At 39.6% G+C, this 18,389-nt stretch overlaps 1 protein-coding gene and 1 long non-coding RNA gene across 2 annotated transcripts in view; both read left to right on the forward strand.

The window, feature by feature from the left end:
* Nucleotides 1-6,133: 6,133 nt before the first annotated feature.
* Nucleotides 6,134-18,389, forward strand: part of LOC140941007 (uncharacterized) — a 54,969-nt gene continuing 42,713 nt past the window's right edge. Inside the window, exons 1-2 of the long non-coding RNA XR_012166411.1 lie at nt 6,134-6,184; nt 6,633-6,697. This is a non-coding gene — a long non-coding RNA (uncharacterized lncRNA). The remainder of the gene's footprint in view (nt 6,185-6,632; nt 6,698-18,389) is intronic.
* LOC140922631 (uncharacterized) lies at nt 13,965-17,496 on the forward strand. Its single transcript, XM_073372617.1, has one exon. It carries the CDS (start codon nt 13,995-13,997, stop codon nt 16,899-16,901), a length of 2,907 nt encoding a protein of 968 aa, XP_073228718.1. The 5' UTR covers nt 13,965-13,994; the 3' UTR covers nt 16,902-17,496.

Raw genomic sequence — 18,389 nt, forward strand, 5'->3', positions numbered from 1 at the left:
TTCTTTGCAGAGTAGTTGCCCACATGATAGATCATAGCTATAGCAAATACTCCCCTCTCTATGGCAGTGGCGGATCTAGAGGAGGTGCCCGGGGGGCTCGGGGCCCCCCTTGTTTTTAGACCAAACTGAGGCCCGAAGAGCCGAAAAAAATATTTTTGGAGACCGCCCCCCCTTATCTCAGGGTCTGATGACTGGGCCCCCCCTTATCTGAAGGTCTGGATTCACCGCTGAATGGGGCACTTCGGTTGAACAGATGCCTTTCACAACAAGCATAATTCCGGAGTAATTTGGTCAACACTTTGATAATAAATAAGAAAACAAATAAGCATATAGAGGGAGAAAGGAGGATCGAGAGTGCACCAAAAATCGACCCACCAGTCAAATCACACAGCCAATATAGCACAAGAAAACTGAAGGGAAGTTTAATGATGATCAAACAAGGAAAAACAATCTTACTGTTGAATAATTCCTTTTCCATGTTTGGTTTTGCTTCATGAAATTAAGTAGCATCTGCTCTACTTGATCAAATGATAGAACATTTTCTTTTTTTCAAGAATGACATGCCTTTACTGTAAAAGAAGTTGAAGGAACAATTACAGCAGAAGAGGCTTTAAGGTACACTTATAAACTAGTATTCAAGCAAGACCTCAAAGAAATCAGGGAGTGGGGATTATTTACAGAGGGAAGGGCTAATGTAGATGGGAAGATACCATTCCCAAATTCTTTGGACCCTCCCCTTTCAGTTTTTACAGTCGAACATATTTTTGATGAAACAATTAGAAGCCAAGTCAAAACTCTGAGGGGTTACTTAAGTTGAATTAAAAATATTGATTCCACCATTCGTTCATTGATGCACTGTTAAAGAAACATACATGTTTAAAAAATCTTGAAGAAATAACTTGCAGATATCATGTAGATGAATACAAAATGCATAGTTTAAGCACATTTTCATTTGCAACCTTAATTACAAAGCATAAAATAAGTAAGCCTAGATAAATAAAAAATAAATAAATAAATAAATAAATCTGACAGAATTTATGTAAACATGGCTGCAGTGAGTGTCTACAGGTTCTATGCTAGGTGTGTCCTTGGTTCCAAGACTTTGATCCTCCCCACCCAGGACAATGGGTGACTGTCTGTGCCTCCCACTGAGCTCTGCAATTATCAACAACAACAACAACAACAACAACACAATTTTATTGATAAACAAATAAACTTACAGAAGTATTGCCTGCACCTAGCAAGGCTATTCAAGGCGGAACAATGAGTGCAAAATACAAAAATTAAGACTAAGGCTATTAACATTATCATTCTCAGCAGAGGCCTGATCCAGCTCAGTGGCTAGGGCAAATTAAGAACAAGGTACTTGCCAGTCAAAGCCTCTAGTGTACACTGCTGCTTACTAAAGGGGTAGTGTAAAAATAGCCCCCTCCCTACCCCCACTAATTTTGGTCACCTAGCCTGATCCATCCACCCACTGTCAGGGCAGTCGTTGGGCTATCGAGCTAAACCGATCAAGAAGGCAAACCCCCTAAATTTTTGGACAATAGACTGGCCTGGTGCTGGGCTGTGCCCAGTGCCAGGCAAAAACCTAGTGACCATTTTAACCAAATCAGACAGAAATATTATTAAATAATATTATTATTACCGCCTCATATTTTGTGCATTCTCTTGACCTTATATGGTAAAATGACATATAGTGGGATAATAAATAACAATATTGATCCTTCTCCTCAAGTGTGAAATATAGGTATGGCGATTTTTACACTGTATATGTATTCAAAAAGGAAAGAGATGATGTATAATTTCACCTAGATACACAGCCTGGTGATCTGGGGCCAATCAAAGGATGTTATTCAGTAACATCCACTGAAAGGTCCTTTTCCCCGCGGAGTATAAAGAGGCTTGAAACATCAAAACATCCTTTAAACGGAGTAAGTGGCATCTTCTTGTTTGAATTGATTGGAATCAATCGAGGAATGATCGAAAAAGTGGGACAAAATCTCTCACCAAAAATCAAACAAGTCAGATACAGACGATCGAAGTGCGGATGAACTTCGAGACGAGCGTGACGTCATGCGTTTACGAAATCCGACCGAAGATAAGAGGGCCTTTCGACGGATGTTAACGAGTGCTGACCTCGATGGGTCCACACCTGAGCCCACGATTCGCTCAAGTGATACTGGTCAGCGGATACCTTGTTTTGACGGCTGTCAATTGATCACAACATTGATGTCCAATATGTGTATCAGTTTTCCTGTGCTCCGATCCCAAACTAGCTAAAAAGTATGAGATTGAACATTGTGCGCGATCTAGTAAAACAATTAACTGGTCAGCGGACAGCTTCCAAATAAATCACGTCACCTCGATGAGTTGACACATGAGCCTACGATATGGTCATGGGATACTGGTCAGTAGCTATCCTGTTTTGACAGCTGTCAATTGACCATATTGTGAATGTCATAAATAAAAGATGAGGACTTGCCAAGACACGCCTGAGACACCCCTCCCTTCCTTTTGATAGTCTCCCCTACCCTACCCGTACAATCTGTAGACGCGTACGTACGTACGTACGCTCGGTCAATCACGTGACAACCAAGCAAAAAGAGGTTGACCATATTCCATGAGTATGGGGCTCTGTCCCACGCGCGCTTCGCGCGCGGGAGCCCCGCTATTATTACCCTAAAATCTCCACTGGGTCTGCCCCAAAAAAATAGTTAAACGAAACCTTTTATTGGTTTTCGGAATTTAATTACAGAATTACAGGTGTATGCTCGATACAGTATTAAAATGCGGTAAAGCAACAAGATTCAATTCTCACAGTCTCTCACAAGTACCGGTAGTCATTTAGCTTCCTCTTTCAACGCTACAGCTAAGCAAACTTTGAGAGGAATGATATGGGGTTCCACTTACTCTGAAGAGCTGAAAATACGCATAATGTAAAGTATAATACATCCTTTGATGAACCTCCTATTGCTGTGTCTAAACTCCTCAATCTTGCTGTGCACTGGCCCTCAAAAGTGTGACCGGTCGGTATGACTGCCGGTAAAATTTGCTCGACGATAGAAAGGAATATTTAAAATTCATTACTTCACTAGCCTGCGTAGCAAGCGTTTCTGTACGGTTATGAGAAAAGAACGAGGAACGAGAGTCAAAGACCGCGAGAAAAGTGGCGCAAGTAAAAGAGAGGGGAGGGGGTGGGGAAGAAAGGAAGGAAACGCTTGCAGACAAACCCCGGGATTTTGAAAACCACCCACTTGGTCTGTCACGCCTGAGTTCGATATCGCGAACCGACATTTGATGCTGTCATCAATTGTCATAATTAACCAATAAAATGTTTGGCCTTCCGTGGAGCGGAAATGAACTTTAGAGGTCGCGTTTGTGAAACCAAAATAAATTTTTTTTTTGTATTTTGGAGCGCGTGGACGGCGTTAATGGTGAAATCTCAATGAGTCCGAACGATCAATGCAGGCTTTGTACATTTGTCTTCTTAATCCGTCTAAAAGGAAGGACCGCGAGGGTGAATGAAGTTTTAAAGTTTTAGCTCTAAACCTCCAGAAAGTTGGAATGTGAAGCATTCAAGTCTAGATCTAGACAGAACGGCTTACCGTTCTCGCCACGGCACAGACAACTAGAGTGCTCTTGTAAAAGCATCCTAGAATAAAGCTAACCCGGTAACTGAAAGTTCGCGTGGAGAACCAAGCAGAAATTTTGACTGAGTCACAATGCAGGTCTTCCTAGTTGATGTAGCTTCAGTTTAAGGTGCAATCCATTCTTCAAAATTTGTCTCTGTAAATCACTATCCGAGAGAATTTAACATCCCCAGGCTCCTAACATCCCGCAAAAAAAACAAAACAAAAAAAAAAAACAAAAAACCCACTAACGAGCTGGGCCCAGCATAACAAAACATGGCAGGAAACCATCGCATTCCCTGACAAAAGGAAATCGCTTTTAGTTATTCAGATCCAGGAGACAAATAAAACGACCTGAAACCCTTATAAAGTCGCAAGAAGAGCTTTTGTTTCAAAAGAAGTTAAATAAACTGCTCTTGCATTGGAGGGAAAATCTTGCCGACCAGAATAAACAATAACCACAGAAAATTAATATGCGTGTCACGTACCAAACATGAAACAAACCTTTGATCGACACATGTCAACATTGTTCGACTAGCCGAGCCAATCAGGCGCTGCGTTCGCTGGCGAACGCAGGTTTTCAAAATCGAGGGGTTTGTCTGCAAGCGTTTCCTTCCTTCCTCTCCCCCTCCCCCCTCTTTCACTTTTTGGCTCTCGTTTCATTTCTAGTGCAGTCAAAACCGAAAGTCCCCTTTCTCGGTATTTCTTTGCTCCGAAACCAAACGGAAACGCTTGCTACGCAGGCTATTACTTCACTGGACATTTCATTCCAAAAAAGTACTTAAGTCTAGTTTTCTATGACAATAGAAACCTTAAAATCTCCAAATCCAAGAAATCGGAACAGTATTTGCGTGATAAAATCGAAATTTTTATCTGTCTCCTCGATGAACACTTTGCTCGCCATTTTGAAAGTCACTGACGCGAGACGTGACGTCATACTGGCAGGCGGACTGTACCACAGATTTCCTTAGAGACACCCTCACGCCCCCCCCACCCGTAGGCATACCTAACCGGAATTTTTCTAGGGTATATTCCCGGGGGGGGGGTACTCCCATACATGGCCTATACAGTTATGTGCCGCCCAACGGGGTCGTGATTTTGAAGCTCCTGGTTTAGAACGGGGTATCCATTTCAGAGGCGTTTTATAGAACGGGGTATAACATTTCGAACGCACGAAAGCTCCAGTTTTGTAATAAGCAGCCATTTGCAATTATTCAAGGACAGATTGCTTTTAAAAATACGGTTCAGTGCGTTAACAAGCAAACTGTGATACTCTTGTTGCACCCTAGAACGGAGTATAAAAAACTGGCCTATTTCTAGAACGGGGTATTAATTTTAGGGTAAATTTTTTTTAGAACGGGGTGCTAATTTGGAGTCCCGGGCGGCACATACCCACCCAAAAAATACCCAAGTGTCCCCCCGGGGGTATATTATTACTTCATGACACGAGTTTCTATAGTTTTATGTGTCAGAGTCACTTTTATAGTTCCTTAAGAGACTTATAGATCGTTTATTATGTTTTTTAGTTACACAGTTATAGTTTTTTTGGATTCTTTTGGCTTATTTTGCAATTCTGTAGACGTGAGTAGATCGGTTTACGCTTACCGTCTAGAAAGGTCACCATCCCCATTGTTTAGTCAAATTCCTTGTTCAGTTACTAGGTTTAATCACGTAATTTTGTAGTTTTACTTACTTATCTTTTAGATATGCGTAGGATTGGCATTTTCTTAGGTTTGTTTTTCCTGTGCGTAGTTTGTGTCAGGACTATTACCATAGCTACAGCAATTCAGTTCAGACAACTTTTCATTTACTACCTCAAGGTAAGTTTTATTTCAACTTCTTTAATTGATACTATAATCTATTATATTTCTGAATGGTAAACACACAGTCATATAAGTACCTCTGATTTTTTCACTCTGAGTTTAATAAGTTGTGACGTCAAGAGTTACTTGTACATGTTGATAGCCCATTTCAAACCTTTTCTTTCTTTTCTTTCTTTTCTTTTCATTTCAGAGCTCCGCCATCTCGTAGTTTATTATCTCCCCTGGCGGTTATCTAGACGAACACCCGGTCTATGGTGGACTGTACATTTTTGGTCTAATGGAATAGAGCAATATTTTAAAACGACTTACACTCGGCAATCATGCACACGCAAAGGAATCAGTCTGTATTTAATCTCATCCGGTTACCAACTTAACGTTTGATTAACACACTTGAATCACGAAGGCACTGCAGAAGTGTTCAGTTTAAAAAGGAAACAAATCTGATTTGCCATAGTAAACTTTGTATACCTTTTTTTAACCATAGTAAAGGCTTTTTACTACACTAAACTCTCAAATGTGACCTCAGCCAATTGTAGACGCATCAGTTGCCATTTGCTCGTCATTTTTATTACGCCAGCTGAATTTTAATACGGGTAATCCCCTAATGGCATGGCAACGAGGTGTGGCGAAATCCTAAGAATTTTGCCTGAGAGGCGATATGGTAGCCAGCAGTATGGAGGAAAATTAAGCTTCATAGATTTGCTAAACGTGTTTTGTCTCACGGAGCAGGTGAGGAAATTACAAACGCCTTAAAATCCGTCCTTGATTTAGTATTTTGCTTTGCAAATAATTAAGCGTATTTACATCAGAGCCTGGATGCCCGCACCGTCTCCGTTTATACGTAGATCAGAGAGCTTTCTTGTTCGTTTGCGTGCGATCGATGATAATCGTTCATATTAATAGGTTCCATCATCAAAGTTGCCAAGATACAGTTGTATGTAATACTTTTAAGTAAAAAAAACTGATTTTCGTTTCGTTGTTTTGCTACTGTTGATTCAGTCGTGTCTCACCCAGCTCTCGGGAGTTTGCGACTAGGAGATGGTTGATCTTCCAGCGGAAGGAGTATCTATTTGTGAATTAATCCGATGTATCGGTCGTTTGACAAGCCGATTTTGAACATGCTTTGGTAACTTAACTCCCCTTTTAAGTTAAACCTTTTTGTTATTTGGTGTTTTAGGCGCTTTTGCTGAGTCGCTAGAACGCATGGATTCATTTAACAAAGCATGTATTTGGATAACTTTGGTAAGAGACTAGACTGTTCACAGTCCCCTATGTTTTTCGTGAGATCGTTTAAATATACAGTGTCTTACCGTCACGGGTATCTTGAATTTCAAATGTACCGAGGGGGCGGGCGTCGGGGAGTATAGCTCTGGGGAGGGGGGGTGGGGGAAGGGGGCGAGAAGAATAGAGGGACTGTAATAACATCACTGCAACTCGCGTTCACGGGGCGCGTTGTACCAGCAACGCACCCATTTGATTGGTCATTAGACAATAGATGTTATTTGCGTTGACAACGGGTTTAGTTTAAGTTGCCGACATTGACAAGTCGTTGACAGGTCGACTTTTCCATAAAATGTACGCTTTCATACCAAGAGACTATAAAGGGGACAGAGAGGGCATCCCCCATATACACCCTATTCCATAGGTAATTCGTCTCGAGTTATTTTTAACACCACAGATCTCAAGGGAGATTAGACAACAGCCAATCACATAGCGCGAATGCGTTCCGCGTGGATGACCCACGCTGAGAGCCACGCGTCCTTCACGAAATAGCCTGCGTGGCAGGCGTTTGAAAGGGAAGGGAAAGGGAGTTTTAGTGCGAGAGAAACGCAGGCTATTCACGACATGACGCAAAACAAAATGGGGGAAGACGCGGAGAGGGATGTTACTAAAACGGGGAACGGGGAACGGGGAACGGGGAACGGAAGTCTGGGAACGAGTTGTCAGCGGTAACCTCCACAATAATCCAAAATGGCGGGATGACGGCAGAAAAATGGCAGAGAGGCACTGGAAATAACAGAAAGGAACACACCACGTGCAAAGTTCGTGCAAAGAGGCGAAAACATGGCTGGTGAGTCTTTACTATCAACACAAGTGAATTTAATCCTAAACAAGTGCCAATTTTGACCAAAAAACTCGGAGTACTAATAGTTCTATAACTTATATTTCAGGTGTGATAGAAATTAGATCTTCTGAAAGGTGAGTATTCATTGTAATGCAGTAATATTTTACACCATAGTAAACTGAACATACTTGAACATCAACAAATCAGAGGACAAGTTGTATACATTTCCTCAACAAGATTAGGATCTTTGTGATTTCAGTTCCTCCTGATCTGTTGTTTTTGTAGCCGTATTGAACCGAATGCAGAAATGTTAACACGTTTGTTGTAAGTCGATCTATGCACAAAATGGTTTATAACTCAAATAATCATAACAGCAGTATAATTAATAACCGCATGATCAGTCTTTCATTGTTGTTAGGTGCAAAAATGTAGATATGAAAACGCTGAAAATGTGTCGTACTTTTTGAAACTAAATGTAGGGATGATGTTTTCTTCCGACTTATTTCCAGTCTTTGGCTCCTTCTTTGCTAATTGGCTGGGAGTATTTTTATCTATTAAAGCTAAAGATCTAGATCACCAATTCGATAACTTCAACTCTATAGCTACTGTAGTTTAATATTGCCAGTATTACACTTTCCTCCGAACAAAGCTGGATTATTTTATTGTTTTTTTCTGACGAATCTCTTTTTTGTGATCACGAGAAAAATGCAAAAGTTAAGAAACCCTCAAATCCTTGCGACACTTTAAAGCCAATTTTGTCTCTCCTATGTCAGTGGGAAACTTTTCACGTTTTTAAACAGTGGTATTCAGGTCTGTTTGTTATAATGAGACTTTTTTTTTTGCTCTTTCATAGCTCAGATTCTGATTCTGATTTACCTGAAGTCAGGTGGCATGATGATGTACAGGTAGGATGTAACTGTACATCACTCATTAAAAGTTATTACATTGTTGTACATGGTTTTACTTCAGTATCTTGAATTGAAGTATTTCTCTCTGACAACAGGATGTTGAGGAGGTAGTTCAAATTTTAAGTAGTTCCTCCTTGGAAAGTACTCCAACAAAAAGGGAAAAGGGAGAACAACAAAAAGATAGGTAGGTTTTTATGCAATGCCTAAAAAAGAGAATCCTTATATAAATTTGCAGTCTGTCATTTATTTATCTAGATAGTTTAAATATCTTTTCCTGATCATACTGGTAGAGGTTATAGCTAAGTAGAGTAATTTTTTTTTTACAAAATTCAAGTTAATGTACCTTTTGTGTAAAAGGGTCATCAAACTGATTCCTGGTCCTGAATGCCTACAGTGACCTTCCATTTCTTCCAACATCGTAAATCCTCTAGATCTATTAAACCCTCCCTCTCTTTTACCCCGGCAACAGTTTGATTATGGTATCATGGTTTTTGATTGCCAACCATGTTTGACCATGTTCGGCAATGGTGTGACTGTGGCGTGTGACCATGGTCTGTTGTCACTGAAAATCTGTTTCATTTTCCTTCTGAGGAAATTTGTCACCAAAAGTACTTCTTGACCACTAAAGCCACCATAAATTCTTCCCTCAAACATCGCCGACCATTTTTCCGAAAAAGATGCGTCTTGAAAATGTCTCTAACAATATTGATAAGCCATTACTCCAGTGAAATTCCTTATTTCCAAGTTCAATGAAGGACATTTTCGATATTTATGCACAGTATTAAAATTAATGTCCTTTACTTTTTGAGGTAGCCAGCTCAATCTAAATCATCATCACCAACTTTAAGTTTATCCTGCTCTCATTTTATAATATCATGGATTGTTTTTCTTTCTCTTTATATTCTTCATCTTCAAAATAATTTTCGTCATAAGATTATCATCACCACTACCATTACCATCATAATCAAAGCCAAAACACTTGCTATCATTTTTTAAAACTTGAAGCTGACACTACACCTTGTGTCATACCATCTTGACACAAAATTGACGTTATTGTTCCAATTTTACCCTTGGTTAATTATTTACTTTTCTTTTGAACCCCTTTTATATAGTCTCCACACACACCCGCAACAGGTAATACCCGCATAACGATTTGGGGAAAAATGCTACGGCTGTAAACAACACTTCCTGCCAGCACACCCCCTGATGACCATTACATCCTTGTTAGACCTGAGGCTGACTGGTACTGGGAGAAGCAAAACATGCAGTGGTGACTTGGACGGAAATCAAACTGCTACTACCACATGTCCTCCCACTTCCCCAGTAAAAATATAGGCGTGATCACACCGTGATCACGGGCGTGATCACAAGGTGTGATCTTGCCGTGATCACGCGTAAAAACTTTTTACGCGTGATCAAGGCGTGATCACGCTGTGATAATAGCGTTATCACAGAAAATAGTGTGATCACGGACAGACAAATTTTTAGGCGTGATCATGAGTGTGATGATACTGTGATCACGGTCAGGAATTTGCATCACCCCTTGAAATCACGGTAACAGACGAAAAGCAAATTACTTATTAGGACAAATTTGGACACCCGATTTTTCGAAATTTCCGGGTTTTTTTGCCCCCTAGTTATTACTTAAACCAAAACAAACTGGTTCCCGCAAAGTGCAAATGTTAAAAGCCACATCCCTTACATGCGGCGTCATTCATTACAAAGCAGGCTTAAAACAGTGGTTTAATTTTAATAACGCTTCAAAAATTACAAAATTACTCCATGTAAATGTTACGCACGCTTAAGTAAACATTAAATCGTAATTTTTCACACAGGCAGCTATAACGCCTTAATTACTGGCTAACCAATGTTCTTTAACTATGGATAAGATATTTAAGATTTACTGCTCTTATCAAATAATGTGTAAACACATTCGTACTGTTATAAACGATATAAGTCCTCTAAATGGTTCTTTAAACTTATCCTCAGCAGTGGTGCAGGTTTTTTTTTAATCCTTGCTGGTGTTAACCCCTGCCCACACAAAACACCTGTTGTTTCTCACCATTCTACATTTCTCACCTATAGATTTTTTAATCTCTGTCCACTTGAGATTTTCGTCAGCAGGGAACGACATCTCTGTACATTCTCTCACTGCTGCCATTCGGTTTGGGTCCAGTTTGAGAAGTTTATCACCCTTGCCTTCAACGCTGCCCAGCTTTGCTTCTTCCCTGCTGAAGACAAGTTCGAAAAGTTTAAGGGCGAATCGTTTTGGGCTGCTCTTTGAGATCTGGTCCACGTTTTTCTTTGCCACGTACACTCCACGGCTTGGGGAACCAATTAGCATTGTGGACTCTCTCTCATTAGATGGCTTTTGCAATTGGTTTAGGCTCTGTTGTTGTTGTGAAGTCGTCAAAGGTGAAACTGGGCTGTTTGAGGCAGAAGCTTTTGGTGAAATAGAGACTGAGGGACTTGTTGTTAATTCAACATTTGACAGCTGGTCCTCAAAACTGATGTCTGCATTGTCCACTGCTTTGTAGTATCTCTTTTTACAGGCTTTACATTGCTCAAATTTCCTTACAGCATCAGTGAGCTTATGAAGCTTAGCTGTCATCTCAGACACTTGGTGGAGGATTTTGTCCACTTTTTCTTCCAGGTCATTGTCAAATTTTCCAGTTGCTAAACCTAACGAATAATGGGGGAAAAATATGGTCATTCATGCTTTGAGTTCATTGCGGGCAAATTCAAGAACAGTGTGTCGGGAATCGCACCCGTATTTGTAGAAATCCACGACAATGCACTTGATGTAGCTTTATTCACAAAACCCTAAAGTCACAGTTTTCGCAACTCACTCACTCACAGATATTTTCGGTACAACAACTTGGTTGAGATAGCGTGATCTTTTATAAAGTGACTGACATTTAGTATTATTTTGATGATACCAATTAAGAAAACAAAACATCCTATCAGTTGTCACGGTTCACTTTGTGACAGTTCCTTGAACTTAATAGTTTTCCTGTGATGAAAATGTCTTCAAATTAAACAGTTACTAGCGCTGTTACTAGTTGTGATCTTGCAGTCGACGTTTATAGCACAGCCTCCTTGTAATTATTTTTTGTGAACAACTTTTGTCAATTATTTGTAGTTTGAAAGGATAAAAATCTCGTGTGTGATAATGTCAGTGTATTCTGTCAACATATTTGTGACAATATGGTACATTTTTTCGCATTGTCATGTCATTTAGACTGAAGTGAGGTGCGACAGACTCACTTCTGCCGCATGGGAACGCTCAAGAAAGACAATCATATGCCTATGTATTTTAGAAAATCTGAATTTCTGACAAGCGTAGAATGACGACAATCAAAGGTAAGTACAAAAACTGAAATTTTGTCGTTTGTGGACGGCATAAAAATCTTGTGAATCACTGGTATCGATGTGCCAACTGCCATGATATACAAGTTTGTCACGAGAAAAAAAGTAAAAAAGGCAATTTTAGACTAAAATATAGAATTAATATAAGGTATCAAATTTTCTGAAAATAATTATTTACACTTTAGGCAAGGAGTTAAGTTAATTTAACTTACCCTCTTTTTCTAGGCTTGACTGATCGCTTGGCTGAAAGTCGTTGTTAACATCAACTTCGACTTTAGCTGCAAATTCGCTATCCGGGGTAACAGGGACGGTGGTCTTACTGAACTCTGAAAAAACAAGTCAAAACAATTCAATTAATCATGTCTTATAGAATTGCAATAGCATTTCTAACAAATGACATAAAATCGCGTTTTACTTTGCAAAGTTCGTCCAATGAATAGACCTGATTCCACCTGTAGGCATGAAATGTTTGCTGCTGACAATGAAGAATACAAATGGTAGAGTAAGTGTCTTTCAGACTCAGCCGGCTTGGTCATTCACGCAAAACAAAACAAGAACAGAAACAAACTTCATTTCAGTTCGTTGTGTTTTTATTATTGTTTAATATACAGTTACTTACCTTTTGAGGGCTCAAGTACTTCAAATATGGCCACCAGGTCATCGGTTGACCAGTCATCACATATTCGACCATGTTCTTCCATTTTCCATTCTTGTCCTTTAATAACCAGGAGTTGATTGTCAGATGGAATTCGCGTCGTCTTTGCTATTAGGTTTTTTAAGGTCTTGAATGTGGTTTCCGGCTCCACAGAAAGATTGAATTCAACGGGTTTGTCCGTTTCATTTCCATGTAGGAGAAGCTTCATGCCAAGGGAAACCGTCTTGCCAATGTTAATAGACTGGTTCTCTGCAATTTCAGATCTCGCTTTCTTTTGGGCTGCATTACTTAAGCCTTTGTCTTCGTTTTCCTTGTCTTTCTTCGCCTTATGTTTTCTCTTCTCCTCAGATCTTGACTCTTCTCGGTTTTGGCGGGAAATACTGTTGGTGATTTGCTTCTTGGCCGCCTTCGAGGAAAGCGCCTTCTTTTGCCAATTGGCAAGAACGGCTTTTTCTTCAGCTTCTTGGTCAAATGGCTCTGAATCAGACTCAGTCATTTGAAGATCTTCTGCGTGAACATTTTTCAATGAAAATTCGCGAAATTCAGGCCGTGGTTTTTTCGCTGTTGGCTGCTCTGTAAGATCTTCAAAGTCATAGTCATCAAATTTCTGAGGTTTCTTTCGTCTCCGTTCCGATTTATTGCTGATCTCGGTCTTTTCGCGCGATTTCTTAAGGCGGTCAATAAATTCGCTACACTCTTTCTTTGTGCCCTTTTTAAGGTTTTTTGCCGTAAAATAGGCCTCTGTAAGCTCCCCATTTTCATCCACAACTTTCCATAGAACCCGGGTAAAGCCATTTTCTTCCTTAACCTTGCTTTCTGGCACAATGTGAGGCCCTCGCGACTTAGCATCCTCTAATGGAAATTCTACTGCGTAAAAAACTGCCATGATTCTACAACCGCCTCTGATCAAAAGACTCAGGAATTACCACTGAAAGATTTAGGTGAACACCAAGAGCTCGCCAACTGACCTTGAGAAGATTTCAAATGTCCCGCTTTGAATTCAATTGACCTGTCACTGGAGAATGGGAAAAATGATATTGAAAGAGCAGGGATTGGTTACAAGTCGGTGAATGTCACGATCCTCTCTATGGTCTAGTCACATACTGAAACATCAGCGCTGTACATTAAACCTTTTTTGAGGTCAAACTGAGAATAAGTAAAAATATTTTGTCCCTTAAAGGGAAAAGCTACAAGCTCAGATAGTGGATGTGATTTCTTTTTATTTGCGTGAGTCATCATGAATCAAAACATTCCTCGTATTAATTTTTTTTCCGGTTGAAATGACTTTGATGACAGATAAGTATAAAACAGCACGCAAATTCGTTAACGTAGACTTGTTTCGATCAGCTTTTTTTAACACGCTGAGTACAGTTTTGATAAACACATCGAAATCACATTACCTTTAAGTCAAAGCAGATTGGATATGATGTCTCAACGATTAAAAATACGTTTTTTCTTTGCGTCATTTACCATCCGATACTCAAGAATCCCATTCCTTCCAAGATGATAGATAAGTTTTTAATCTTTTGCGGCACCGACCGAATGCCTGATGTAAAGGATTTCATCAGGTATTGCAGTGATATTTTGCTTCAAAGTATGGATAACCTCGACAGTTCTTCAAGCAGCGAGAAAACATATTCAAGTTCCGATGACGAAAATGAAAACCCAGGACATGGGGAAAGCAAAGTCAAAGAACCGAAACAAAAATCTAGACAGCTTCGGTATTATCACAGAAAGAATGAGGGCAAGATGAAAAGGAAATATACACCTTTCAGAGATCAAAAAAATCCCAGTAGGCAACTAAAGAAATATCATAAAGATGTCGAAGCCGCCTGCAGCACTCTACCAGTTTCACTGATGGACACTGCTGAATCAGTGGAAATAATGAGTGATACAGACATAAATGAAGAAATGAAGATCGGCATGACTGAGGAAATTCAGGATGTCCCAAATGTGATTTCTTCTGATAACTTCGAAGATGAAGCTGCCCTCAATACCACTTCTTCATCAGAGGAGGAAAGTGAAACATCATCTTCAGGTAGTGAAGATCGTTTTTCCCAAAGTGAACAGGAGGAGATGGAAGGGATGGGCCGTGAACCAGCAAATTTGAACAAAACTGCGCTTCGTGACGAGGAAATGCCACTTTATCAAGGCAGCGCAATATCAAAAATTTTATCATGTGTGCTAGTTGTAAGCTTTGTTTTAAAGCACAATTTAAGTGCAGCAGCCTGGGCAGATCTCCTTCGCCTGCTAACCGCCTTTCTTGGAGACCGATGTAGACAAACATTTCAGTCAGTGTACAAAATGAAACTGATCATGAAAGAATACTTTGGCTCCAAGGAACCAACAAAGATAAATTACTGCACTAACTGTTTACAGGCTGTTGAAGACAAGTGCCCAAATACCAAATGCTCCAAGGCAGGAATGTCGAGTTTTCTAGATTTGCATTTAGAAGAAAAGATCAAAGACCTTTTTAGAGATTCTGAATTTATGAACTTATTAAAGAAAGGAAAAGAGCAGGTAAAGCGTGCAGCTAGCTGTAGTAGAATTCATGACATATACCATGGACTTGACTACAAGAATTTCATACATCCTGGGGGCTTTCTCTCACAATTGTACAATATTTCGTTTACAGTTAACACTGATGGAGTAAACAAATATTCGTCTTCTAGGGCAGGTCATTTGTGGCCGGTTTACATCATGATCAACGAACTCCCTAAAGAATACCGATTCAAAAGAAAGTTCATTATTCCTGCCTACATCTATTGCGACAAACACGATCCAAACATGTTGACATTTCTCAACCCTTTGATTGAAAAGCTCAATGTTCTCAATTCGACTGGAATACATGTATCGGACAGTGCAGATGGAGATATCAACGTCCGATGTATGTTATTTCTAGCAACAGGCGACTTACCTGCACGAGCTGACTTGATGAATATGAAACGTTTTAATGGAAAATGCGCTTGCCATCTTTGCAAGTCAGAAGGAGTTGGCTACGGACCAAACAACATCCATAGATACTGGCCATTTGAACAAAGCCCCATAAAAAGGACTCATGAAGATCAGTTAAAATTTGCATCAAAGGCCACAATTAAGCAAGCGGTGATGGGAGTCAAGGGGCATAGCATTTTCGCAAAGCTTTCGTATCCGTTTGATTTGGTGCGTTCATTTGCAATTGATTGGATGCACTCCGTTTGTCTTGGAGTCGTAAAGTACATTATGCATCTACAAACGTCTGATGGAAACAAGGACAAAGTCTTTTTTATAGGGCCAAAGACTCTGTCTATGTCCCATAAGCTTCTTTCGATAAAGCCGCCAGACATTGTTGGGAGATTGCCCAGATCATTAGAAGATCTTAAACACTGGAAAGCCACAGAACTTAAAAACTGGCTACTGCATTATTCTGTGCCAGTGTTGTACAAAATCTTAAATCCTCTGTACATTTTTCACTGGTCTCTTCTTGTCGGAGCAACTGGAATCTTGTGTTCTGATTCAATATCGAACACAGATCTCAAAGAGGCAGACGCCATGCTACAAGACTTTGTTCTTTTAATGGGAATACTCTATGGGCCAACAAGATGCACCATGAATGTCCATTTATTGCAACATTTAGCTTATTATGTTTCACGTCGAGGACCTCTATGGGCATACAGTTGCTTTGCCTTTGAAAGCATGAATGCTTTTATCAAACCACTAGTTCATGGAACGCATCACGCTATGGAGCAAATTGGATGTGCAATTGGTCTTTGCTTCGGCCTTTCTAATTTTACGAAAAAGATTCTACAGCACAATGACATTCCTAGGGACAGCAAAATGTTGTTGCGAAGTCTTACTGGTTATTCTAAAAGTTCTAACAAAGTGTCTGTTAAAGTACATGGGGGTTACTTAAGTGGAAAAGAAAGAAGAAAGTTGATTGACAACAACATCCTGACCTTGGTACGGATCTTTGTAATGGCAAACAAGTTACCCGCAGATTATGAACTTGAACCATATCGCAGATTTGAGAGTGATGACGGACAAAAGTTTTTTTCTTTGGGCACGAAAACACGCAAAACTGACTCAACTGTAATTGAATATTTTGACAGAAACAATACGCTTTGTTATGGCAGAGTGACACACTTTTTAAAGATACACGATTTTGGACTTTGTGTTGTCAATGAACTGGAAGAAAACTCTGAACCATTACTATTTTTTAATGAACGTGACTGCATTGAAACCCTACAGTCTTTAACTGATGATAAGCAGAACAAAGATATCGTGCGTGACATTTTGAGAAAGTATCGCAATAGATGCCTTGTGAAACATCACGTGCACATCAAACCAAGGTCCGGAAGGGCATTTGTGATATCTGTTCAGCAGATAAGACGTAAATGTGTCTTTATTGATATTCTTCCCAACAATGCGTTGATGATTTCTCGTTTTCCCAATGTAAATGAACATAACTAAAACTGTGCAAATATTGATTTTCTGGTAAGTCGTTACTGTTTTTATTTGCCAGATGAGTGCTAAGATATCAGCTGCTACGTGGTGTTGTTTTTTTAAATAAAGTTTGCAAATTATTTTTACACTGAAATGTGAAGTTAGCTCCCCTCTTTGGTTATCGTAAAGAAGTGAAACTTCGACTCTGTTCCTCTTTGAACTAAAACTTTGTTATTTAATTTTGCCCGAACCAAAGTTCGTTTTTTGATTTCATCGGTTATATCTCCGTTACTCAGGCGGTTTCATGAGCATCCCATCACAGTCAGCCTGTTCGCTGCATTGTCTTAAATTCAGCACATAATGGGCTCCAGGTGATAAATTCATACATAATGGAAATCAAAATTCAAAATTTGGGGTTTTAGTTGAACAGCTTTACCCATTCTATCCATTCTGTCAATAAATGGCGCATTAACTCGTAAACAGGTCTATGCGATTAACCGCGGCATATAAATTGCTGAAACATTTACTTTCAGTCTCTCTTAGAGTGATAAGCAGTCCGATCAATTAAGACCGTGATACGTGATCACGCCTTCAGTGATGAAAAAGGAGTGATCACGGGTGTGATCACTCTAATCACGCATTTATCACGCCTTCCTTTCTTGTGATCACGCTAAAAGGAGTGATCACACCCGTGATCACGGGCGTGATTTGTGATCACTCTGTGATCACAAAATATTTTTACTGGGGTTTCCACGTTTTTCATTTGCACATGTTGTCGTTCCAGCTGAACTGCCAAAACCTGTAAAGGATAAATTGCAATACAGGTTCACTCAATCCTGCTGAGTTATGGCCCGTCCTAGTAGAAGTGACGTTTACAAATGTTCAAGTATTAAACAAAATTAACCTAAACATATTGAGGGTTAGTAACTATGATCATGTGTCAAGAGTATCATATAATAAGCAATCTGAAAGACGCCAAAGACCAAAGATGGGGTAATGTCGCATTTTCTTAGTTTACTTTAGAATGAAAGAGTCCAAGGCTAAGTTTTAAAATCAGCCAAAAGAAATGGGATATGCTAATTGCTTATCCAGATTGCACTATGTTATTGCCTTAGATGAGGTTGTTTTAACAACATATCAAAGATCAAAGTAAAAGAAAATTTAACTCTTCAAGTCCCATGATCGACCGAAATCAATTTTCTCAAAACAATATCAATACATTATCCAGAGGAATGTTCATGACAAGTAATGAAATAATCACCAAAGGGAAAATGCTTTAATCTTCAACCAAATTCTGTCATCTAAATCTTTCAGGAAATGTAAAGAGATAAGTGTAAACAATGTTATTTGTATGTGGATAATGAAGCTTAGAGGGTTAAGGTATGAGTGGGTATGACTAGGATCATTATGCCGAGTTAACCAAATGGGTTAGGTATAAACTAACATGTCTGAAACAGTTTAAATTCGTAAGTGGCCGCCTAAATACTCTTATGATATTGTATAGTTCCCTTCATA

The sequence above is a fragment of the Porites lutea genome, chromosome 1 (assembly GCF_958299795.1).
Source record: "Porites lutea chromosome 1, jaPorLute2.1, whole genome shotgun sequence".
Classification (NCBI taxonomy): domain Eukaryota; kingdom Metazoa; phylum Cnidaria; class Anthozoa; order Scleractinia; family Poritidae; genus Porites; species Porites lutea.

Excerpts from the sequence above, each read along its gene's own strand:
- LOC140922631 (XM_073372617.1), top strand. The coding sequence starts at position 13,995 with ATGCCTGATGTAAAGGATTTCATCAGGTATTGCAGTGATATTTTGCTT.